Source organism: Loxodonta africana, chromosome 27 (assembly GCF_030014295.1).
Source record: "Loxodonta africana isolate mLoxAfr1 chromosome 27, mLoxAfr1.hap2, whole genome shotgun sequence".
Classification (NCBI taxonomy): Eukaryota; Metazoa; Chordata; class Mammalia; order Proboscidea; family Elephantidae; genus Loxodonta; species Loxodonta africana.
In genome coordinates, this window is record NC_087368.1 from 13,320,599 (window position 1) to 13,347,412 (window position 26,814).

Genomic DNA, 26,814 nt, shown 5'->3' on the forward strand with positions numbered 1-26,814 from the left:
TGACAAAAGAGACATAGAATACACTTATGAATGACAAGGTATTCCTTTTTTTGAAAATCACTGCCAGTCAGCTTCTATTTAGAGCCCAAAGTCTGGACTTAAGGCCATACTTTGAGATATCTGAAGGCCCTAAGGGGTAGACATTATGAGCCACCTATCTGGGTGGTTAAGATTTAGACATGCTTAAATGCAAGAACGGGAGCCCTGGTGGCACAGTGGTTAAGCGCTTGGCTACTAACCAGAAGGTTGGTGGTTCAAACCCCCCAGATGCTGCATGGGAGAAAGATGTGGCAGTCTGCTTCTGTAAAGATTACAACCTACTCTATCCTGTAGGGTCACCATGAGTTGGAATCGACTCAACAGTGACGGGTTTGTTGTTCTGGTTTTTAAAGGCAAGAATTGGAGGATAAAGCTGTCTCAGGAAGCATGTTGGCTCTGATTTTATGAAGCAACAATACCCTTTTTACGTGTCCTCTTGGAAAAAGCAGATCTCACGGCGTATTTCCAAACTATGTTAAAACTTCCCCACACTGCTTTGTATCTCAGGTACCACTGAAACTGGATGAATTTTTAAACTGAAATGCCATTTTTTTCCTTTGTTAAACTGAGCAGCTATTTAACTCTGTTCTTCTGTGTTCTACTCTAAGTTTCTTACCTTTTATAAAGGTTTTGAGACACAAAGAGATTGAGCAGGCAATCCTGCAGCTTCTGTTTACTTCCCTGCTGCTGAAAAAGCCAAGGGAGTTCATCCGCGCTTCTCCAGGTCACTCTGTCCTGACTGTGTGACAAGAGGGTGGACGGCACTCAGTAATGGCTTCCCACAACGGGACTGCTTCCAAAGGCTTCCCAAAAATGTTGATGGGAGAAAAACGGACAACATACACCCTAGCTCTTAAAGTATAATCTAGTACCAAGACAGGTCAAATCAGAAACTCTGCCCATCTAATGATACAAATAAGTTCAGTGAAATTCAGGACCACTAACCAAACTCTAAAGGCATTTTTCTAAAACTGAACTATGAAAAAAAAATCATCAATGGACTCAAATATACACGCACAGATACACACACACTTTTTTTAATCTACTTAATTGGCATAAAATAATAATAAAACAATCCTGAATTAGTTTTGGTTAAGTTTAAATCTTTAGCAAAATATTAAAACACTTACTTATATCATCTTTTGCTTTTTTGACATTAACAGAATAGGGCTCGGCTTTAATCTCTTTCGTAACAAATTTTTATATGTAAAGTTATAAACCGAGAGCTCGGAGACACAAAGGCAGAGCGTGCTGTAGGAGTTACGGAAGAACAACATAGATGTTTATGGTACCTCAGCTGCATGGTGAAATATTTGATTAGCCTTTGCCTATATGAAGAAACAACGGCCGCACCTTCCATATACTCCAATCTTACTGTTTCCCAAGCCTAGAGAAAAAGAAAGAAAAATACTGCATTCTATTTTCTGTGAGTCACTGCACATCTAACAACGAACTTTTAAAAAGGAATTCATAATTATTTCAATTTTATAATTGTATAGCAGAATGACATCAGGAGAGTTTTAAATTCACGATATATTTATGTGATAAACTTGATTATTAGAATAAAATTTCCTATATTAATATTCTAAGAATTTAAGATAAAATTTTATTTAAACGCCTACTTAATACATTAAAAATCTCAGAAATGTGGAGTGAAAAAGTACTAAAAAGAGTAAAATATATTCAAGAGACACATAATAAAGGAGAAAATTAAGTCAGCAAAATCGTAAACATTCACAGCCGCGAATACACAACATCTCAAATAAAAGATTTCATTGGTAACTGTATACATATATAAATCAACCAAGGCAGTGCAGATGATAAAAATGCTATTAGCCAACATTTACTTAAACCTTTACTGGATGTGTACAGAATGCTCCTTAGAAGCAAGGATGGCGAGACTTTGTGTCACATACTTTGGACATGCTATTGGGGGGACCAGTCCCAGGAGAAGGACATCATGCTTGGTAAAGTAGAGGGACAGCGGAAAAGAGGAAGATCCTCAATGAGATGGACTGACACAGTGGCTGCAACAATCAGCTTAAGCATAACAACAATTATGAGGATGGCACAGAACTGGGCTGTGTTTCATTCTGTTGCACAGTGTTGCCATAGTTGGAACTGACTTGATGACACCAAACAACAACAATATATATGTATACGTATACGTAAAGAGCCCCACTGGTGCAATGGTTAAGCACTTTGCTGCTAACTGAAAGGTCAGTGTTCAACCCCGCTAGCCTCGGAAGAAAAGATCTGGCAATCTGCTCCCATAAAGATTTTAGCCTAGGAAACCCTATGAGGTGGTTCTACTCTGTCCTGTAGGGTCTTTATGAGTTGGAATTGACTTGATGGCACATGACAACATATGTATATATGTAATTATATCAGGAATTCAATGAAACATCAAATGGAAAAATATTTTCTATTTCAGAAAGAAAATACTTTTTAAAGTAATAGCTACCACATAAAGGTACTACATAAGTATACTATTAGCCAAATTTTATACCAATTTTAGACTTCAATTTTGTCTTGTAATTTAAAATAATATAGCACTGTCAAACCATGCAATCATATATATATTTTTAAATATTATTAAAACATTTACCTGTAGATGTTGAAACTTAAGCAAGCCACAACCATAAGTCAATAAACACATCTTGTGTAAACTGTGAATAAGGGAGGTCAAGACAGCCCAGGACATCTCAGGATAGAGTTCCATCAGCTCTGATTCACTCACACCATTGTGACTAACATTGACGAGGCAAAGAATCTAGATAGAAGAACCAATTAACGATTAAAAAGCACCTCCTTAAGTAACTTATAAAAAAAAAAAAGCCATGAAAAACGCCACAGTAATTACTTTAGACTTATTAACTTATTCACATTTACAATTCTAATGATTTATTAAACTAAGAAGCAGATTTCATACAACAAAACACTCTCCCAATAGGCATTAATCAACAAAGAGTGTGAATATATAAAATCTATCGCACCAAAGAAAACACACACAGACAAAAAAGTTTGGTGAAGATTAAAACTGCATGGATTATTAAGGTGATGAGAGTTCCAAAGCTGGGAAGATGGTGGACTATCCCCCCTACGACAGACGCCTATTAATATGAGATGATGTATAACAAAACATTTCTAAATGCAAAGTTGAAACTGCAAAAAAGAAAGGTGTCAGAAATGAAGGGGAAACTGAAACTCAGAGAACCGAGTGCTGGTGTGATGGAGCTGCTGGCCTTGGGAAAGGGGGAACAGAGGATGGGCAGCAGTCACAGTAATTTAAGGGCTTGGGTTTTCACACCCACAGTGTGGATGGAAGGTGAGCCCTTAAGCCCTGAGAGGCAAAGGGTTAGAACTAGAATGCTTGCAAATTGCTAGGACCTTTGAAAGGCTGTACCCTCAGTGAAGCGGTGCAAGAGAAAAACACCTGCCAACAGACACGAGAAGAAGTTAAGGAAGCTTGTGGGCTTGGGGCTGAGATGAGAAGTCAAAATTTCAGCAACCCCCAAACTGAGAAATTAACATAAAAGTGGATCTAGGTTCAAACTATAAGAGTTCAGAAAGGTTGCTAGACATAAAACATATTTTCAATAGAAAAAAAGAATATACTAGCAACAAAACAATTAAAAATGTTACTTTACAGGATATTTAGAAATGCAGTTTAATAAAAGATGGGCCTTCATGGAGAAGATAAAACATTAAAGACATTAAAGAAGATAAGGAAGTGGAGACCTATTGAGGTTTCCATTTCCACTGAGACAAAGACTCATCATAATTCTCCCCAACTTAGTCTCTAAATTGAATGCAATTCCAACTAAAATCCCAAAACGGGTTTCTGTCATGGATTGAATAGTGCCCCCAAAGAATATGTGTCGACTTGGCTAGGTCATGATTCCCACTATTGCGTGGTTATCCACCATTTTGTGCTCTGATGTGATTTTCCTATGTGCTGTAAATCCTAATGTCTGCCTGTGGTTAATGAGGCCAAGACTAGGCTGTGTTAAAGAGGATTAGGGTGGGACACAACACCCTTACTCAGGTCACAACCCTGATCCAATGTAAGTGGAGTTTCCTTGGGGTGTGGCCTGTATCACCTTCTACCGTACAAATATAAAGGAAAGAGAAGCAAGTACAGAGATTGGGACCACTTACTAAGAAGAAAGAAGAGCCTGCAGCAGAGTGCATCCTTTGGACCCAGGATCCTTGCGCTAAAAGCTCTTAGACCAGGGGAAGACTGATGACAAGAACCATCCCCCAGAACTTACAGAGAGAGAAGGTCCCTGGGGCACTGCATTCAGACTTGTACTCTCCTAAACTGTGAGAGAATTAATTTCTGTTTGTTAAAGCCATCCACTTGTGATATTTGTTATAGCAGCACTAGACAACTAAGACTGTTTCCATGGTACTTGCTGAGCCAATTCTAAAAATACATATGAAAAACTGGCCAAGGCAAATGTGAAAAATAATAAATAATAAGAGATGACTTGCCCAACTAAACATCAAGGCTTACTTTAATGCTCTAATAACTAAGACCACATGGACTTGGCAACGGATCGGCAAAATCAGAACAGAAATGCCTAGACACAGATGCACGTTTATATGTGAGGTTGACCTTTGACAGGTGACATTACAAATAACTAGAACAGATGTACTATTTAGTAAAGTGGATGACTGGGTAGCCATACAATAAAAGATTAAAAAGTAGATTCCTTACCTCACACAATAAACAAAAATAAACTGACATAAATTCAGGACTTACACATGATGAACTATAAAGCTTATTTAAGTATATATATATGTGCACACTGACACAGTTGATTCTCATTACTCAAGGTGGTTATGCTCTAAAAAGTCAGGGTAAACACTGGATTATAGAATACTGTATTTCCTAGAGGAAATACAGGGTTAGGTTCCTGTGAGCCTCTGAGCACCACATTTTCATCAACTGGTCAATAAATAACCTTGTTTCATGTGTGTTTCTGTTTAAAGACACCTCATTTAATATAAATTGTTGATTCATGAACACTAAGCTCATGGCCCACAGCACTATAACTCACGCCTGAACGAAGTTTAACCAAGACCAGTACCTTCTCTGTAAGGCACATCACAGCCTTCTTGTGCTTAGTAGCAACACTAAACAGCAATTCAGCACTATGCTTGGGGGCCAGTTTTAACAGTAAAATCACCAACAAAGCTCAAAAATCACACACAAAAAAAAAAAAAGGCACTAAATAGATCACAAAAAGGACACTTCTGTCCAGCACAAGAGCTGGAACAAGGAGGCAGAGTGTAACCCTGTCTGACCTCGGGTGGGAATGTCAGCATCAAGCAACTCAGATTTTTCACTGCTCCACATGTGCCCACAAGGAACTGCGAAAGCACCGTGCATAATGATTTTGGGGTTACAAATACATTTTATCGAGTAGGCAAATTTGCACAGACCAATCTGCAAATAATGAGGACTGACTGTATATACAAACACCTTTACGATAGCAAAGGACTTCTTAAACAAGATGAAACAGGTATAAATCATAAAGGAAATGTTGATAAATGAACTGTATCTGAATAAAACTCTGTATTATGAATGACACCATAAAGTTTAAAGACAAAAACAAGAGGAAAAAGACATTTATTTGCAAACTCTATAACAAAGAATTTATATGTAGAAAGCAGAATATTTAAGAACTTTTATACATCAATAAGAAAAAAGACAAACCACCCCATTAAAAACAAACAGGTAAAGAACTTAAAATGTCAATTTACATAAGAGGAAACAAAACTACCCCCTTATTTTTATGCAAACAATACACGCCTTCTATATTTGTCTGCCAACTGCCCCTCCCCTCACCAAGGAAGTATTTTCTATATGTAAAAAAAATTGGCATAGCAGTGATCACAAAAATACTTCAAGGCAGGAAGGGCATGGTTGGCAAACAAATGTAGAAGCTGTGTGTTATCTGCGTAAAAATGCTGTCGTCAACAAACACGAAAAAAGTATACATCTCAACGGTAATGTGGAAAATGCAAATTTTTCTGATAGCACTTCTGGTCACATGCACACTATGGCTGGGAGCATTCCCGTATATGCTTGAAATGTATTTAAAGACAAATTAACCCAAAAAACCCAGTGCCGACTCATAGCGACCCGACCCTTTGGTTAGCAGCTGTAGCACTTAACCACTACACCACCAGGGTTTCCTAAAGACAAATTATAAAACAGTTATTATTTATTTCAGTTCACACACAAATACAAGGCAAAATACTCTTCCTTTTATAAGTTTATTACACTTTACCTGTTTCATCAGTTCTTTACCCATATCATTCCCAATAGAATCTTGGATAGTTCGCAGAACGAGTCTATATAATGAAACGGTATCTTGACACTGGAAGCACTGATGAAGGATTTTATCTAAACTGTCTGCTCTCCCAGCACTGTTGGAATTGAGAAGAGATTTAATTTCTTACAGACCGCCAAAATCTTAAAATTGTGGGGTAGACAAAAACAACGTGGTCTCTCTTTTTTGTACTGTAACTTATATTAAAAGGAATTGAATAAAACATGGTACAGGGAAATGGCAGGCTGCTAGAATCATCAAGTTTATTCTGGTATGCCACTTAATTCAACTTAATAAACATATGCTGGGACTGACAATACGCCAAGCAACTGCTAATCATCATGAAATATAAAAATAAGTAAGATGAGGCCTCTTATCCAGAAGCATGCCACCTACATATACAATTATAAATAAGTATTATTAGTTAGTTAGCCATGCAAATTTGTTTAAAGCCAGAATTTGGAAAACCTCAGGTTAAAGAAAATCAGTAAACAGGAGAGTTTGTTTTAAGATACTGATATAATGCTTATCAGTATTTTTTTTTTAACATGAAGAAAAAAAAATGATTCACAGTACCTCGTAAAATAAATAATTTTGACAAGAATTAAGAAATGTCTAGAAAATGACTCATACTCCTGAACTGTAGTTATGCAAGCTACTGGTGTTCACGGCTGCCAGATACATCACCACGGCACTGCTGACACTGGGGAGGATAGTGGAAATACCATGGACTTTTGAAGATTTTTTCTAAATCTTCTAAATAGAAAAGTTTTAGAAGATTTTTCATTTCAAATTTGGTACTTAAGAATGTGGGACTGAAAGACGAGAGTACTAGATTCAATGTCTAGAAATAAGAGCGGTGCTAGGGTTGCCATCTATTGCCATTAACACTAAAACAAAGCATCCACTTTTTTTTGTCTCTGGTTGGAATACACAAAGTAAGATGAAGCTGTACTGAAGAAAAAAATAGTGGAACGTCAGAATACTTAATCTAAAGGCAAATTACTAATGTGTATCTAAAACAAAAGCATTATGTTTTAAGATGAAAAGTTCATCAGGATTTTGAGAACTGAGATAATAGAAAATTCCTACCTACGTACATAAACCTGTTGCTGACAAGGCAATTCTGACCCAGGGCGACCCCGTGTACGACAGAGTGTAACTGCTTCACAGGGTTTCCATGGCTGTCATCTCAGGGACGCAATTCACCAGGCCCTTCTTCCATGGAGCCACTGGGAAGGTTCGAACCACCCAGCTTTACGTTAGCGGCCAGTGGCAAACCGCTTGTGCCACCCATACCTACCTATATTCCAGGACACCTGAAATAACATTTTTACACTTCAGAGGTTGCTTCACTATCCCAAAGCTAGGGACCTCACACAGGTTATATAATGGGCACTAATGAGTGGACCCCAAGGAGGGCGAAGATGGCCTTGTTTTGCAACCCCTAGGAGGGAAAGGTTTAGTGTGATAAAAATTAGACAAATATGTTCAGCAAGTTTTAATAATTCATGGCTACTCAATCGTCAGTCATAAATGTAGTCACATTCTCACAGGTTGTTAGTATCACTGTTAGGTTAAACAGAACCTGAGTGGCCCAAGAGGCTGCTGGAATGCTCAGTTCTCAGTTTGACATGGTTAGGAAGTGGCCCACAGCCAACACAAAACATGCAGAAGATCATTGAAGTTAATCACCACTTACCGTGCAACCATTTTGCCGAAAAGGGTGACATAAAGGGCATTGCAGGTTGTAGCAGAACGACAGTGTCGCTCTAGCTTCTTCTCCTGCACCAGTTCACCAAAAAACAAAACAAAATACAAAAACCACCCTGGAATTAAGCGGTCTTTACCATGGAGCCATCAATCAATACCCCAGGAGAAATGGCGCAGCTCCTGCCATCTCCTCAGTGACCTTACCGCCACACAGAGGAAGATTCTCAGCCGTGGCCAATCTTCCAATTGCAGATGGCAAAAGCAGCTGACATAGAAATGCTTTTTGCTTTAAAATACTTCTTAATGTTGTATATTAAAGTGAGCCTTAAGACCAAGCTGTTTTTACTACTTTCTATATGTGGTTTTTTTTTTTTATGTCATTAGTATAAGACAGGATGCTTCAAACAAAGTAAATACTATTTTCCTTCTAAAACAATACAGAGTTGCTATATTGAATTTTAAGTCTCATATACCATATTTTGTAGGAAAGCTGATAGTGAAAGATAGCGTCAAAATGAGAAATTCCTACCTGCTCTTTACTCAGCTGAACGTCTACAGAGTGGCATTCTGCCATTATAACGGATGTTGCATCTTTCGGATTTAAAGGATCAAGATGAAGCGTAGGCCACAACCTTTTATTTAAAAGAGAGAAAAATAAAATTCTCTTCTAAAAATACAACAAGAGTTATAATATACCCAAAAAAAACAAGTGAAAATTCATTACAGAAATTACGTTTTTTATACTGTCTTTATAAAATAATCAAAACTAATCTGTTAATCATATTAAGTAATACTAATTTATTTCACCCATTTTAACCTAAGTGTAGCATTCCTTTCAACAAGTGATCGCAACAAGCAATGTTATAAACAGCATATATACTATACAGCTGACTAGTAAAGCATTTCTAGTTCTATGTTCTGTACTATCAGTAAAGCTAAACGTAAGTATTGGTGCCTGTGAGGGGTAGGACGAGACACAGTCTTTGCGTACCAGGTACTTATAACCTGTTAGAATTTAATTCCCCCTCAGCATGAATTCTCAACGGCAGTGGTGAAAGCCGGGGATGGGGAGGAGGGTGGAAAAAATCTTACTCCTTTTGTGTATAAAGCACAGATAAACATCCGTATCTGTTTATATACATAAACTGATACACAGTATGGAAACCCTGGTGGCACAGTGGTTAAGTGCTACAGCTGCTAACCAAAAGGTTAGCAGTTCGAATCTACCAGATGCTCCTTGGAAACGCTATAGGGCAGTTCTATTCTGTCCTATAGGGTCGCTAGGAGTCGGAATCAACTCGACGGCAGTGGGTTTGCTTTTCTGGATATATGGTATATGCATGGTATTAACATTTTATGAGGGGGATTAGGAAAAAAAATGTCTAAAAAGGTTCCTTAAAAGGAGCAAGATAACATGATTGATGTAACTGATGTCACTGAACTGCACTCATGAAAGATGTTGAATTGGCAAATGTTGTGTTATCTATGTTTTTACATTAAAAAAAAATCACACAGTAGGAAAAAAGGGGGAGGGCAAAATAAGTTGAGAAATACTGTCTTACAGAATGTGACCCCTGGGTCCCTTTTCTGAGTAAAAGTGAGCTTGCATTTCAGTATAACAGATCTCTAGTCTTGCCCTCTCCCTGTTTTTCCTCATCCATAATTTAACTGCCTACTAGGAATGGCTTCTTGGAGCTACAACAAGCAACTCGCACTAACCATGTCCTGAATCTGCACTCGTGATCCTTTCCTGACAAATCTGCTCCACCTTTGCTTCTATTGCAGTTAACAGAACCACAATTAATGTCTCAAGGCAGAAAGCTGGGGATCATCCTAGCTTTCTCCTTTTCTCTCACATCCCAGATCTAACCTCTCACTAAATTTTAGATTCTTTTTCTTGGATTCATCCCCTTCTCCCTGTCCTCACTGCCACTTATGTGAAAAATAAGAAAAAAACAAACACATTTCAAAAGGCTTTCCTTGTTTGTACTTAAAACAATTCATGTAATCTGAAAGAACTAAAGTTAGCGCCGTACCTCCATGCTGGAGGGCATGTTTCTACATTCACAGAAACAATTACTCTTACATTCACTGGCAGTGGGTCTATCAGCCATTTCATGTGTTTTTCAACTTGCTTAAAAATATAAAAACAAAATTCAATCTATTAATTGAAAATCTTTCCAAACAACCCAATAATTGCTCCCCAAGTAAAGTGAAATTTAAATTAGCTTTCTCTTACCAAGGTAAGACTTTATTTTTGGATGATTAAGCTCAGAATGTTAAAAGAACAAGTGGCAAAGCACTATTGTCACTGCTCTGAATTCTAAACAGAAGGCTCTAAAAATATGTCAATATGACCTATCCTGGCTAATTGTATACATTTAGCTGGTCTTTCCCAATAAGACACTAGCATCTACCGGCAAACAGTACATTTTTTGTCCACATACTGTCTCCCTAGGTATTAAACAAATCCAACAACAACATTTTCTTCTCATAACATATAATTTAAAAGCCTGTTATAACTATTATTGATAGTTTCTGAGTGTATTAATAGGTTACAATGTATTAATAGGTTATGTACAAAGTAAAAACAGTACCTGAACTTGATCTATAGAATCAATAATGATGATGATGCTGCCATGATGACGAGCAGAGAGCTTTTCTAGCCAACGTGGAAATTCTTCTAGAAGCTTAGCAGGATCCAGTGTCAAAGCAGATGCTGACCAAGAATGCTGCATCAACTACAAGACGGGAACACGTACAAATTCAAGCTATGCTTTAATAATCTACTTTTTAACCAAAATTGAGTCACTGAATGTATTGACTGCTATTTTTCCCCCATACAAAATCAAAACAAATGGGTAATATTGAAAATTGGTTTATCATCAGGTACTTATCAGTCCCGATAATCTCTGAATATAAATGAAAATTCTGATGTTTCCCAAGATGGCGTCCTATACCTTTAGAGTTAGTCGTTTGATAATCAAGGAAGACTCTGAGCTGGTTGACATGGGCCTCCCCACAAAATGAGAAAGAATCAGCGTGTTAGGGGAACTCTTCTGTTGTAACCGAATCCTGAAAGAAAAAGACAGAACTTTTACAAGACTGGGGAGGTTCATTTACTATCGGCAATAACAAAATTCACAACATACTAAACATCAAACGCTACCTATCTGGGTTCACACAATCAGTCACTTTTTGATAAATACAGAGATTTCCATTTTTACTCCATTTTTAAATCCTTTTAAATAAACTTAAAAAAAAAAAAACAAAAAACAACTGCGGGTTCATTCTAACAACAAATTCAGATTAACTAACTTATACCAAAATAGTTTACATTGGAGGTTAAGGTATTAGTAAAACAAACATTAACCTTTAATTAAAGATACACTATTGAAGGAAAAAAGATGTTTCTTTGTTAAGTACAAAAATATTTCCCAAATGTAACTTTAAATCAAAGGACAATAAAAAGGAAACAATTATATACACTAATTCTTCAATGTAAATAATAATTATGAATGAAAATACCTATTCTTACTAAAACCCACTGCTGTGGAGTCAATTCCAACTTATAGTGACCCTACAGGGCAGAGTAGAACTGCCCATAGGGTTTCCAAGGCTGTAATCCTTACGAAAGCAGACTGCCACATTTTTCTGCCTCAGAGCAGGTGATGGGTTCGAATGGCCAACCTTTCAGTTAGCAGCAAAGGGCTTAACCACTACACCACCAAGGTCGCTGTGAATCAGGATTGACTCGATAGCACATAACCAAATGACATTCTTACTACTTTTAATAAAATAAAAGTTTATTAGCTTATATGAAGTTTAGTCCATAATTTGAAGAGCTAGACTACGTTCAGAACAATGATTGTCCTTCATTTTGATGATGTATTTCACTCTACATAGTCTACATTTGTCTTATTGTTTCAAATATCTAAAATCCCAATGGAACTTTTAAGATGAAGCAAATAATCGAAAATAAAGGCACATTACCTCCCTAACTCACCTACTTCCCCACCATACTGACCACTCCCTCACCTGGCAATCCTTTAACTCTTACCTAAATCATTTACGTACAGCACCATGAATGCTCACATTTCATATCCCTTTCTGTATGTTCACTCTAACATCCAAATTATATAATCTATTATTTAACTCTTTTTTTTTTTTTTGTAATGTTTAGTATAAAACCCATTGCCGTCAAGTTGATTCCAACTCATAGTGACACTGTAGGACAGAGTGGAACTGCCCCATAGGGTTTCCAAGGAGCGGCTGGTGGATTTGAACTGCCGATCTTTTGGTTAGCAGCCATAGCTCCTAATCACTGTGCCACCAGGGCTCCAACGTGTAGTATACAGGCCATGCAATGGCTGCAACGATGGACTCAAATATACCAATAATCATGAAGATGTCACAGGACTGGGCCATGAATGCTTTGTTCTGTTATACGTAAGGTCGCCATGAGTTGGCGCTGACCTGACGGCAACTAACAGCAGGAACAGCAGCAACACAGGTCACACAGAAAGGAAGACAAGCAGTAACACACTTCATTGAAAGAATTCAGTAATTCAAACCATGATGACAACGACGGTTTTACTGCACCGCATCATACCACTTTGATAAAAGAAGGGACTTTCCAGAACCTGGTCCTCCAGATACAAGAAGGGGTGGAATTGGTGCTGGTGCCGCCACTAGATCATTAAGGCGTTGGTAATACTAGAAACAAAAACGAATTTAGATCGTGAGGGCATACATGCCTCTTAGAATACTAAACACAGTCAACTTCCGATTATCTTCTGAAAACATTAAAGAAAAGCTTCATGAGAAAATGAAATCTACTTTTAGTCAACAGCACTCTTATTAAGTATTTGTTTTTATGGTTGGCTACATGTGCCTGAAGTAGTAAACTAAGAATGAGCTTCAACTTCTTCTACACATAATATCACTGTAAATTAATGGGTGAGGGACAAAACTGAAGACTCCTGTGGGGTTTTCCAACATTCAGATGTTTTGCAGAACGCTGCAGGGAGGCTGCTGTACTATACTGAAGTCCCTAAACCACAAACGGCCTTGAAGGCCTAGCAGGCATCCTAGATCTCCTGGAGCCCATTTCAGTTTCTGGAAATCCCTGAGAACAGGCCCAAACACAAACAGATTTCGTGTAGGACCTTGGAATTATCCAACCTGCTCCAGGCCATCAGGCTAGGACAGAACCTCTGAGATCTTTCTGAAACTGAGTTCTATGCAACATCCAAGAATTCACGTTCCCAGGCTTTAACCAGACACTCAAAACTGGTTCAGAGCTGAAAAGGACACACCCAAAAAATCTAAATACTTACTAAAACTCTCAAAGGAATTTCCAAAGTCATCTTGGGAGCTGAGATACTATAACCATACCAGTGGTCTAAATGATAAAATTAAAAGAACTTGTAATTAAGTTGTTTGTGGTAGCTAAAAATTTTTAGGGTAGCTAAAATTTCCAGCAACTACAAAATCGATTACTTGATGTAGTTCTTTAGCCAGTTTTTCTGTTTGACATGTCTAAATACAGAATGTTTACCGAAAGCTCAAATAATTCTGGTAACAATGATGCTTCTGAAAGAGCAAAGGGCTTTATTGGTTTATTATTTCACACACTCTGATAGCTGGAGTCATAGGCCCATCTAAAGGCCTATTTATGGACCATGGTTCCCAGTTAAGACTCCCTTCTTTAAAAGAACACAGATTTGGAACCAGAAGATCAAGATTCAAATGCTAGGTCTGCCATCGACTCCCCATGTGTTCTTAGGCAAGTCATCATCTGAAGCTTGGTTTCTTCATTTACAAAATCATGATAATAACACCTCTCTTATAAAATAACAACTAATCTAACATTTGTTATGTGCCAGGTACAGCACCAAAGACCTTACATGTGTTACCTGGCTTAATCCTCACAACAACCCTATGAGGTAGGTACTATCAGTTATTCTTACTTTACAGATAAGAAAACCAAAGCTTAGAGTAGTTAAGTAACTTGACTCCACGGTCAGGAGATGGTGGAGCCAGGACACAAACCCAGACAGTCTAAGTCAGACAATTTCTATAAAAATACAACTGTTAATGTTAGTTACTGTAATATTTGTTAATATATTAGTTCTTACTTATTAAATAGTGCTTGAATGGGTACACAGATTGTTCATGTGCTTCAAATTCTGCTAATTTGTTTAGATATTTAAGGGTGCTGATTAGGCCAACAAAAAGGACTAATCTGCCTACTGCATAAACTACTGGGATTTATTTTCTGAATGTTCGGTATTTTAATTCTTTGAAGAATTAGAGGCATGGACAGCCTTACTGCTTCCTAGAACTCCCAATCTCGGCCTAGATGAGTTGCAGATGATGACATGATAAACATGTAGTTTATAAATCCTAATCTGTAAATAAAAATGTTTGATGTTCATAAGTATATTTGAATCTCTTACATCTTCCATTTGATACAAACCCAAGCACACATCTCAGTACAGACAGTTAAGCCATGAGGGCAGACAACCAGCCTAATCATTACTCTGGATCATCATAGAGCCTTCAGGTGGCAACTGATCCTCTGCTGGAACAATAGTCCATATGCTTACTTTTTCAAATCCCAGCTCATGGGCTGAACGAGAAGCCTGCTGAAAAGTTTCCATTTGCTCCTGTTCATCATGTATGTCCCACAGAACATCACCCAAATCATCTTCTTCTGGAATGGAATCGTCACTGCTCAGACCCCTAGGCTCCAGGTCTGTGTTCTCAAAGCCCAGTATGTCCTAAACATCAAGTACAAGCAATGAAAACAAAGGAAGAGCGTAAAGACCTCGAACACGGGTCAGCACACACGCCGAGGAAGGCAAATTCAAGTCCTAAGGCCTTTGTATAATGCCTACAAACAGAAGTTATAGTTATAAAATAAAGACAGACCTACAGCGTAACTTGTGCAAGCAGGAACCTGTATAACGCAGAAACCTGTCAGAGACGGAAAACGCCACTATTTCCCATTAACAAAGAGCGGCAAAAAAGCCTAAGACTGCACCCTTAGGTGCAGTTCTCACAAAGTGGAAGCTTGTGAGACCCACAAAAGCGGGACAGTCTCATACAGTTCCGCCTCTTAGAGGTTTCACTGTATTAAAAATAATAAAAACAAAGATATCTCCCTTTTATTATAAATAAAGCTAGAGGGGTATTTGATTGGCATGGAATTTGTTTTCTAAAAAAATGTTTCCCAATATCTTCAGTTATATCTGGCTGGTGAATAATTTTAATGACTGTGCTAATGGTTAAGAAATACGCTGCTTTATGTTTTTACAAGAATTTAATTACCAACAGTGTTTCTTGATACCAAGTATCTCTGCTGTTATATCTAATTTTTATATTAGATCTGTGAAAACATACTGTCCTTCAAGCATTAGAAAATGGTATATCCAGTTTCACTCCTACCATTCATTCCACTCAATTCATCTTATTTATCTTAGTTTCAAAACTCACAAGATTGTTGAGAAGATCAAAATTGGTAATGTCAATCTTTACATTAAAAGAAGGCTGAACAAACGTGTTGCCAGAAATGATATCATTAGCCTTGGGGCTCACTCTTTTTCTCTGATAACAAGCTCCATACTTATAATGCAAATTAATTAGAAAAGACAATCTAATCCCCTGCTTTCTGAAACAGGGTCCCCAGCACCACAGGGGAGGTCTCAGGAGGTTTGGGCAACCACAGGCTATGCATGGTACATCTTCCTATAATACCCATTTTATCTGAAAATTGAGGAAAAAAAAAAAACCAAAACTCATTGCTGTTGAGTCAATTCTCACTCATATCAACTTTACAGGACAGAGGAGAATTGCCCCGTAGGGTTTCCAGGGAGTGGCTGGTGGGTTTGAACTGCTGACCTTTTGGCTAGCAGCCTGAGTGCTTAACCACTGTGCCACCAGGGCTCCAATTTGAAGATGAGGGGGATTATTATCATCATTAATATTTTTACTGATATATAATTTACAACATTATTTTTTTGTATGAAAAACAGATATAACATGGAGCAGAATATATAGCTTGCATAAAATTTCGAGATAACACTTGAGACTTCATAGACATTTTCGGCTTGAGACACTCTCTATGATCCACTGTACACTAACAGGTACACTACCTGGCATCAAGTAGCCCTGTGAGTGGACAGAGAAAGATGCACAGTCCTAGGGCTACCACGACGGATCCCCGAGAGAAACTGGTGCTTCTCCTGAGTGGTGGTTTCAAAAATCAAACTAGAGGTTTTCTCTGGAAAATCCAATTTTATGGAAAACAGCCTTAAAATACTTTAGATGGAATCTTATGGGGAACGTATATTTACCTGTTTAATAATCTTTTCCACATAAATATAAGTTTTATACACTCCTTCTGCAGGATCTCCTGAGTGATCAATGATCTGAGGAAAACAAAACAAAACAAAAAGGTTTAACAACCACAAGAGAACACCACCAGCACCAGCAACTCCAATAATAGGAGGAGGAGGCGGTAGCAAACACTTGTATAGTGTTTATTATATGCCAGGGACTGTTCTAAAGTACTTTAGCTGATTTATCCTCACAACAACCCTATCAGGGAGATACTACCGTTATCTCCCTTTTACAGAGAAGGAAACTGAGGCAAGTTAAGTAACTTGTCCAAGGTCACACATCGGTCACATGCAGTTTTTATTTTTATATTTTACAAAGCATTCCGTTACATAGGATTTCTGTGTAAACAATGTTGAAATAAAAAGGTATATATTTTTTGTCTACCTGTAAATATTTTGTCTTACGCATTTCCCTACTATTCAATACACACAACCTTCAAAATGTATCAAAATAAACTTTTCCGTAAAGCTCTAATTCTACAAAAAAAGCAAAAGCAAAATGGTATTATTATGTAAAACAGTAGTCTTTTGGAATTTACCAGAAGAAGAATGCCCTACCTGTAGCGAACATAGGTACTGCTAATAAACAATCAACGTTAGATGAGAACAAGGCAACGGTTTTAGAAAGCGTAACAAGTGAACAGGCACGGAAATTTATCCTGTCTACAATCATGGCATAGGTAGAGATCTTTACTCATTTTGTACAAAATGAGTTCATCATTCTAGTGTACTAATTCTTAAAAGCAGTATTTATAGAATATAGGGTTCCATATCTCATGGGACCTAGCAGGCTAGGCTGATATAAAATAATTAAAACAAAGAGTGAAATGGTTCTGGAGATTAACTATAATAAATATGCACTTCTTTCGGACTAAGGATCTTGGGTTTAATCTGTCACGCTGGTCTTGGGCTATCTTCTCCACAGTAAACGATGTAAAGAAAAACGCTTGAATGCACATTTTATTTTCTGGCTGGGCACCGAGAGATAATACATTTGTCAAGATCCTCGAGTTTATTTCAATTTCACTCTTAACATTAACTACAACACATTTACCAAGCTATCTCAACGCACGGTAACACAAAGCCCATAATCTCTATTGTACAAAACGCTGCACCATGCATCTATGGATGATCGAAATCTCTTTCTCACATTCATCATCTGTTTTTTGTTATTCCCAATACTCCTTGGAAAGATCACAATAAAAATCCTCCTCCTTATACAAATCCTTGGATAGTAGACAGACTGTGCTTGGGAGAACAGCAAAGAAAACAGTCATACTCGTTAGCCACATGTTGTAATTTATTCCTCTCTTTCTCTTATACCGTTGCCACAGGGAAGGAACCCTGTGGCACAGTGGTTAAAGGCTGGGCTGCTAACTAAAAGGTCTGGCAGTCTGCTTCCATAAAGATTTACAGCCTTCGAAACCCCATGGGGCAGTTCTATTCTGTCCTAGAAGGTTACTATTACTCGGAATTGACTTGACAGCAGTGGGTTTGGTTTGGTTTTTGGTTTTAGGAAACCCTGTTGGCTCAACTGTCAAAATTTGTCCAAAATCCAGCCATTTCTCATCACTTCCTCTACCACTGCCCTGATCCAAGCCACCATCATCTCTCATGTGGATGACTGCAATAGTATCCAGGCAGAGCTCCCTGACTCTCTCTTCTCCCACTACCCTCCAAACCATGGTCTATTCTCAACACAACAGCTTAAGAAAGCACTGTCTGATGATCTTGTCAGATTCTGTCATTCTTCTCTTAAGCTCCTCCAATGGTGCTCCATCTCATTCCAAGTAAAAACAAAGCCTTTAAAATGATCTACAAGGTTCTTTACCACTAGGTCATCTGTTGCCTGTCTGGCCTTCTCTCCTACTAATCTCCCCTCACTCACTCTGTTCCAGGCACCCTGGCTTCCTTCCTCTCACCAAACATGCCAGGCTCACTCCATCTCCTAGTCTTTGCTCTAGCTCTTTTCTCTGCCAAGCGTGTTATTTTGCCTGATATCTAATGACTACCTCCTCCTCCTCCAAGAATTTGCTCAATCTCACCTTGCCAGTGAGGCCTTTTCTAACCATCATATTTAATTCAGCAACTGTCCCTTCCCCCTGCCACCACACATTCCATCTCCCTAACCCTATGATATTTTTAAATAATTTTTCCATAGGACTTATCACCTTTAATATACTAAGTATCTTGTTTATTGTTTTATTTAATGCCTGTATCTCCCCACTAAAATCTAAGTTCTACAACTTTATTTTGTATCCAAGCACTAAAACAGTGCCTGGCACATAGCAGATGCCCAACACCTATTTGATAAATGAACGAACGAGTTGATTCATATTTAGGTTCACCAGACATATGGATGCAAATACAAATTTACAGAAAATATCCTTAACGAACTTCCTCGTTTTTGTTAAAACTCTCACTATTTTTGTTATTTCTCTCATCAAGTTTCGTATATAAGTTTAAAAACAAAAAAACCTCTGAACTTTACCTTGGCTTTGTTGGTCTTGTTTAGGTTAGAAACTTGATCAATCAGTTGCTGGACAGAGTCAGAACTGACTTTCCCATCCTCCAAACGATGATAAATTAATCGTGGTTTTCCTTCAGGGTTTTTCAGAAAAGCTTCGTCACATTCTTCTGATAAAAAGCTAGATTGGAAATCAGCATTTTGTGAGCTATACCGCACAGTTAGCTAACATTTAGTCCACCAACCTAAATGCCAACAATGGGGTTTACTTCAACGACTAATGGCCAGAAAAGCCCCAGATGCAAGACTAGCGCATCTTTCCAAAAAAGGGGTTTTATGGCTTTGTTCTAGCTTGGTCTTAAAATATTACATGTTCATTAGCAGACGATGAAAGTAGGTACAATAAATTGTGCATTAAATTAAATTTTAAAGCATGCATAACATTGTTTTATTCTTTAAACCTTAAAAAAAAAAAAACTCAAAAATACTGTTAAACATGCCTCAAAATAATGGATCAGACTCATGAGACTTTGTCACCGAAAGGAAAACCTAATTTCCTTTACAAACACATGATTTCCAAATTAAAACACAAATATTATCAGCCCCAAGGTCTGAGGATTTTTCTCTTCTCTAGGGTTTTAGCCTTTTCTCATCCAATAAGTGACAGGTGCCTTTATAAGCAAGATACACTACAGAAAAGTGTTGGGGGCAAATGGGAGAGGTTAAATGGCTAGCAAAAACCTTGACTGAGGTAACCTTAACTTTGCCACAGTATAAAACTATACTTTGTACTACTATGTAAACTCTGGAAAAATCTGAAGAACCTACTGGAGTTTTCTGTACTGCAAGAAAAATTAAAATCAATTCCCCTTTCTAGAAAGCATTAAATGAAAGTTTGTCTAGAGAGGTAAGTGTGTATGTGTGTGTATGGGGTTAGGGAGGAGCTATTGCATAATTCAGAGTTTGTGTAATAAACTTTAGTACCAGCCCTAAATATAAAACAGAAGAAAATAATATTGTGCTATAAAAGAGAATACCAGAAAGATATTTACCTGTGTTTTATTGACTATGCTAAGGCATTCGACTGTGTGGACCATAACGAATTATGGATAACACTGCAAAGAATGGGAATTTCAGAACACTTAATTGTGCTCATGAAGAACCTGTACATGGATCAAGAGGCAGTCATTCAAATAAAATAAGCGGATATTGCGCGGTTTAAAGTCAGGAAAGGTATGTATCGGGGTGTATCCTTTCACCATACCTATTCAATCTGTATGCTAAGCAAATAATACGAGAAGCTGGACTATATGAAGAAGAACACAGCATCAGGATTGAAGGAAGACTCATTAACAACGTGCATTATGCGTATGACACACAACCTTGTTTGCTGAAAGAAAAGAGGACTTGATGCACTTACTGATGAAGATCCAAGACCACTGCCTTCAGTATGGATTACACTTCAACATAAAGAAAACAAAAATCCTCACAACTGGACCAATAAGCAACATCATGATAAACGGAGAAAAGATTGAGGTTGTCAAAGATTTCATTTTATTTGGATCCACAATCAACACCCATAAAGCAGCAGTCAAGAAATCAAAAGATGTGTTGCGCTGGGCAAATCTGCTGCAAAAGAACTCTTTAAAGTGTTGAAGAGCAAAGATGTCACCCTGAGGACTAAGGTGTGCCTGACCCAAGCCATGGTGTTTTCAATTGCCTCATATGCATGTGAAAGGTGGACAACGAAAAAACTGACGTCTTTGAATTGTGGTGTTGTAGAAGAATATTGAATATACCACAGACTGCCAAAGGAACAAACAAATCTGTCTCGGAAGAAGTACAACCAGAATGCTCCTTAGAAGCAAGGATGATGAGACTACGTCTCACATACTTTGGACATGTTATCAGGAGGGGTCAGTCCCTGGAGAAGGACATCATCCTTGGTAAAGTAGAGAGTCAGCAAAAAAGAGGAAGACCCTCAATGAGATGGATTGACACAATGGCCACACTAATGGGCTCAAGCACAGCAACAATTGTGAGGGTGGCATAGGACCAGGCAGTGTTTTGTTCTGTTGTGCATAGTGTCATTATGAGTCAGAACCAACGTGACGGCACCTAACAACAACATATATTTCTATGCCATTCTAACCTATCCAAATCATAGAAGTGTTCCATGTTGAGATCATTCCGACCACCTTCTGCAGAATTTTGGAATTTCAATGGATCATCTGTGATTTCTTTGGGAGAAAAGTCTGTGGCCCACCTGAATACAAAAGAGTAGATCTCTGTCAAGGTACACGTTACTACTTCCAAACCACTCCCTACAAAACTGATACATGGTACTCAGACAAAACGATATGATGCCTGAGATCTGGTACAAATAATTTGGTGGGAGAAAAGTAGACAGGGTACAGATGAAACAAATTGGTCATGAGATGATAACTGGTGAAGCTAGACAGCATGTCAGGTCAGCTAATATGTTGATAATTTGCCCTTTTGGGATCCCGTCAGAAAGTGGCTTGAGTAGAGAAAAATGTGGGGAGAGGAGAGGGAGCTTCTGGAGAGAGGCCACTCTGTGAGCCTGGAGAAGAGTTAAGAGACTGAGGCTGACCAGTAATGAAGAAAGTTCATTCACAGAAAAAGAGTTCCTGTGTAACTAAGTTCTGTGAGGCGACTCTACGGACTATCTGTATGAAGCCAAGAACTGAAAGAAATCAGGAATAGGGCATAAGCCCTGAAACATGGTACAATTACCCTCTGGACACTGAAGCGTTCCCAACAGTGAATTCTCCCCCCTTTAGAAAGATGGACAATGCACTAAAGAAAACCAGTGTCAGTCCCCTGTGCTGTCAGGACCAAAGCCTGAAGTCCAAAGGGGAAGTCTTTCCTCTCCCTTAGGTTCAAGCATGAACGTGAGCCTGCAATGCCAAACGAGGTTCCTAACAAAATGAAGGAGCACCCATCATGGGCAAAGCAGACCCATTTTGAAACCCTTATCTGGATTACTTCTACTTAGGCAGCCTCTCTTGGACTCTCCATATCTTAGCTCCTATTCTTCATTTTAAGAGATTTTTTTCTCTGATTATGCTATGAGGGGGGAAAAAAATTTTTTTTTATGAGGGGAGGTGGGTTAAATTAAATGCATTAAAGAACACATATAAAAGCAGTGTCAGAAGTCTGACCTTTTCCCCTCTACCCTAACTTCTCCTGGGAGCCCTGGTGGTGCAGTGGTTAGGCACTCAGCTGGTAACTGAAAGGTGGGCACTTCGAACCCATCAGCAGTGCCACGGGAGAAGGATGTGGCAGTCTGATTCTATAAAGACTTAGATTTGAAAACCCTATGGGGAATTCTGGAGCCCTGGTGGTGCAGTGGTTAAGTGCTATGGCTGCTAACCAAAAGTCAGCAGTTCGAGTCCACCAGCCACTCCTTGGAAACCCTGTGGAGCAGTTCTACTCTGTTCTATAGGGTCACTATGATTCGGAACCGACTCAACAGCAATGGGTGTGGTTTTTTGGTACCTTCTCCAATGCACAACAACCAAGAAGCATGGCACATGAGTTCCTCACCAAGCATGACCTCCCACGCAGTTTCCTCTCCTGCCACTATGTATGTTGTTAGCATAGCTTGCCCCAAATTCAATGATTTCAGATCCCAAAGACCATGAATTTATAGCTATAACGTTTTGCAGATGAGGGTTAATTAGTGTGAGCCACCAGTGAGCAATATCTTCAAGAAATTCAAGTGTACTACCTGCACACAGGAATAATTATTGATTGGCAAAGTGTTTCTCCATGAGATTCCAAGCTGTTCAGGGGAGATTTTTCTAGATTCATCTTTGGGGAAGGATGTGGGAGCCATGAGAAGAGGAGAAGGAGCAATCTGGGAGAAATAAAATCCCCAAAGTCCGATTATAGTGAAGCCCACTCCTATTGCCATACTTCTTAACAGCCATGAAAGAAACAAATAATGAAATAAAATAACTAACAAATGAAATAAGAAAAATTAAAGGGAAAAGCAGAGGTCAACAAAAGACCAAATTTCAGAAATCATAATTCTTATTCTTTAAAAGGATAAAGTTTTAAAAAATCTAATTAAGAGATAAACCAAAATCTGTCAAATAAAAGTAATGAAACATGAAAGAAATGGGAGCTAAAATATTACGAAGAGTTTAAAACAAGAAATTTAAATCTAAAACGTTCAAAGTATAAAAATGACTATAATATTTTAACAAAATGTAGATTAAAAGTGGAGGAAAAAAAACCCAGATGTTTCAAGGATTAAAGATAAGAAATAAATTAAGAAAAAGAATCTAACAACAAAGGAAATATATTCCCATCTGAGATAAAATACCACCTAGATATTAAGTAATAAAACAGGATACCCTCTTAATCAATATAAAAACCAAATGGAAAAAGAAAAAGGGAGGAGGGCGGATAGGAAAGAAATCCAAGTGGAGGCAACCAAGCTGAAGGCACCCTTGGACTTGATTTGGGTGAATGCTCCTTTATCAATAACACTCTGCTCACTTGGCCTCCAGGCAGAGTCATGGCTCAGTGATGGGCACTACATGGTCCTCTGGCAAAGCGCAGGGCCCCACATACTTCCCCACACAGTGAAAATCAGAGCTGACAACACTGAAAAGTAAAAATGCTTTGGAAAGGTTAAATCCATTCGGACAATAAATCTAGAAAGAAAAGTTAACTTCTTATTAAGTCTATTTTGTCTTTTATCTATACATCCAAAGGGTTAAAAAAAAAAAAACTTTAATTGCAGACAGATTCATTGATGTGACTATAGTCACATTATAAGGAAAATGTTCACTCTACTGGGCTTACTTAAGTAGCTAGCTCCTTAGATCATTTAAAATATGATTCAACACCTATTCAAATGTCCAAGTACATATGCACCACATAAATGTCAAATATCTCTCAGTCTGTATCCAAAGAAATAAAACAGTGGAGGTTAATGCTGATCACTGAAATGTGGATCACCAACCTGCTTTATAAAGAGCCAGATAGTAAAACACTTCAGGCTTTACAGACTATACAGTCTTTGCCGAAATTACTGAATTCTGTTGTTTTAGCATGAAAGCAGCCATAGAAAAGAAGTAAGTGAAGGTGGCTACTTGCCAATGGAAATTTATTTACGAAAGCAGGAGCTGGATGGATTCTGTCTGGCTGTAGTTTGACAGCCCCTGATTAAAATAACCTTTAATGACATTGCTCTTATGATCCCATTAAACGAATATAACAGTGCAGAACCAAAAACCAAACCAAACCCAGTGCCATCGAGTCGATTTCGACTCATAGCAACCCTACAGGACAAAGTAGAACTGCCCCATAGAGTTTCCAAGGAGCACCTGCTGGATTCAAACTGCCAATATTTTGGTTAGCAGCCGTAGCTCTTAACCACTATGCCACCAGGGTTTCCAGTTTAACAGTATGCAACTTCTAATTCTTCATTTTACTTAAGTGTGAAATAATTAGAGAACTTATTGAATTTCTTGGACTGTTTTTGATTATAACAAAGCAACTAGAATTTATCTTTGAAATTCATTTGGCAATCTCAATTCTGTGTAAAAGCTTAAATCCTGTAATATACTACAGATTTTTATCAACTTACCTTGGTAAAGTTAAATGAATGAATAAAACAACTAATGAACTCTTTTCAATTTCCCATTTTCTTACAGTGAGGTATTGATCTTCAATATCTATTGGAAAATACACAGCATAGAAAAAATATCCCATTGTCTCACACATTCTTTTAAGTTTAGGTGAATAGTCCTAAAAACAAGTTAAAACAAATAAAATCATAACTTATTTAATTAAAGAGCTACTGAGTGTTATATTACTTAAAATAAAAAAGCATGTTTTAAACAGGTTATGTTGGATATTTTCTAGTTTAAATTCTAAAATAATACAATCACATGTAAAAAAAAAAAAAAAAAAACCTTGAAGAAAACATGTTTTCTATAAAACAAACATAATAACAGCTTAACAACTTGGCTGTTTTCTAGCTCAGAAAAGTTATTTCATAATAAAACCTAAAACAACCTGAGAAAGCATTAGGCTATCTGCTTTAATATTTGTTTCTTTTTATTATTAGTTTATGAGCAATTTCTGTTCCATTACTTAAAAAAGTAGAAAATATAAATTCATATAGTAGAAGGCATTCACAATATATTAGAATACTAAAACAGACAGATATAAATTAGAAATATGTTGGTTTATAATAAATTAGGTTACTAAGTAATGATGACTATGATTATACAAAAAATTAGTAATTCCTTCAAAATGTCCTTGGGAAGCCTGTGTTCAAATAATGGGTGGAAGCTTTGTGCTTTAAAATATTCTCTCTTTTTACCAAAATTAAGGAATATCACAAAGTAGAAACATAATGAATTTATTAATCAACAATTTGGAAGATATTTACATAGCAGGTGTAGTACATGACACGTAGATTTATTTCAAATTCATTTAGAACGGTGGTTGGCAAACTTTTTCTGTAAAGGCCCAGATGCCAAATATTTTTACAAAAGAATAACAACTTGGCTGTTCTGGCATAGGTCTTTGCAACCTACTTGGTCTGAGTCATAACTTTCCCTGATGTTATTGTGTGAAGCAGCCATAGATAATACATAAACAAATGAGTATGTTGTATTCTAATAAAACTTCATTTATAGACACTAAAGTTTGAATTTCATATAATTTCCACATCACAAAACATTATTATTCTTTTAATTTTTTTTTCAACCATTCCAAAATGTAAAAATCAACCTTAGCTCTGGCCATACAAAAACAGGCAACTGGTTAGAATTTGCCCCCCAAAAAACCCGTTTCCGTTAAGTCAATTCTGACACATGGCAGCCCTATAGGACAGAGTAGAACTGCCCCATAGGGTTTCCAAGGAGTGGATGGTGGATTCGAACTGCCAACCTTTTGGTTAGCAGCTGAGCTCTTAACCACTGTGACAGGTTATAATTTGTTGACCACCCCCTTAGAATAATTTCAGCATTGAAATATTAAAAGCCCTGCCAAGAATTAATTTTGTTATAATCTGAAACAAACCCAAAGATAGAGCTTGCAGATTTTAAAGCTGGCACCCTCAACGAGGGTCTGAAACATGAGGTAGAATGTGCAGTGAAACGGTCCAAAAACATTAAGGTCCAACACCATAGTTTGATATTCAGAACGCTCCAAAACCAGTTAGAATCTTCTTTTTCTGCCTGAGATTCCAACTTCTTACTCCCAGAAAGTTAAAACCCAAACAAACAAACAGAACAAAAAGAGCCTTCGATTCACAGCACCTGAACTTCTCTAATACACTGATAATACGGAAAAGGAAACCCTGATGGCCAGTGGTTAAGTGCTACTGCTGCTAACCAAAAGGTCGGCAGTTCAGATCCACCAGGCACTCGTTGGAAACTCTATGGGGCAGTTCTACTCTGTCCTATAGGGTCACTATGAGTCGGAATCAACTCGATGGCAACGGGTAATACGGAAAAAGATTTTTCTCTTAAGAAAAGCCCAAAGTGCTTGCTGTTCTTTAAGACATTTAATCTATCAGGTAATAAACTACTTGGTTAGATGTAGTAATGTCATAAATAGGATAAAATATTACCTTGTTTTCTACATCAGTGAATACAGAATTTATAAGTATCCTCACCTTAAGGAAAAGCTCCATTTCAGGCTGGGTTTCATCTGTATATATGAGGTAACACCTGACAGTGTTACTCCATAGAGAATGTGAAAACAAGGGAGTAACTTGTAATAAACTAGCTACAGCAACATCCCAGTCATCTGAAAATAAAATTTTTCGTAAGTTCATGAAAAATCACCAGAA

At 37.7% G+C, this 26,814-nt stretch overlaps 1 protein-coding gene across 4 annotated transcripts in view; it reads right to left on the minus strand.

Annotated features, from left to right (window-relative positions):
• Positions 1-26,814, minus strand: part of NPHP3 (nephrocystin 3) — a 63,556-nt gene that overhangs the window by 27,254 nt on the left and 9,488 nt on the right. For 3 of the 4 annotated variants that reach the window (XM_064277337.1, XM_023540049.2, XM_023540051.2), the window contains 16 exons: positions 26,638-26,771; positions 24,595-24,755; positions 22,723-22,851; positions 18,993-19,149; positions 16,457-16,531; positions 14,708-14,881; positions 12,709-12,812; positions 11,057-11,171; positions 10,694-10,837; positions 10,133-10,230; positions 8,626-8,728; positions 8,086-8,168; positions 6,342-6,480; positions 2,648-2,812; positions 1,332-1,426; positions 656-778 (listed from right to left, as the gene is read on the minus strand). In XM_064277337.1, coding sequence (XP_064133407.1) covers positions 656-778; positions 1,332-1,426; positions 2,648-2,812; positions 6,342-6,480; positions 8,086-8,168; positions 8,626-8,728; positions 10,133-10,230; positions 10,694-10,837; positions 11,057-11,171; positions 12,709-12,812; positions 14,708-14,881; positions 16,457-16,531; positions 18,993-19,149; positions 22,723-22,851; positions 24,595-24,755; positions 26,638-26,771 — 1,999 coding nt within the window. The remainder of the gene's footprint in view (positions 1-655; positions 779-1,331; positions 1,427-2,647; positions 2,813-6,341; positions 6,481-8,085; positions 8,169-8,625; positions 8,729-10,132; positions 10,231-10,693; positions 10,838-11,056; positions 11,172-12,708; positions 12,813-14,707; positions 14,882-16,456; positions 16,532-18,992; positions 19,150-22,722; positions 22,852-24,594; positions 24,756-26,637; positions 26,772-26,814) is intronic. The other variant, XM_003420911.4, reaches the window with a different exon arrangement.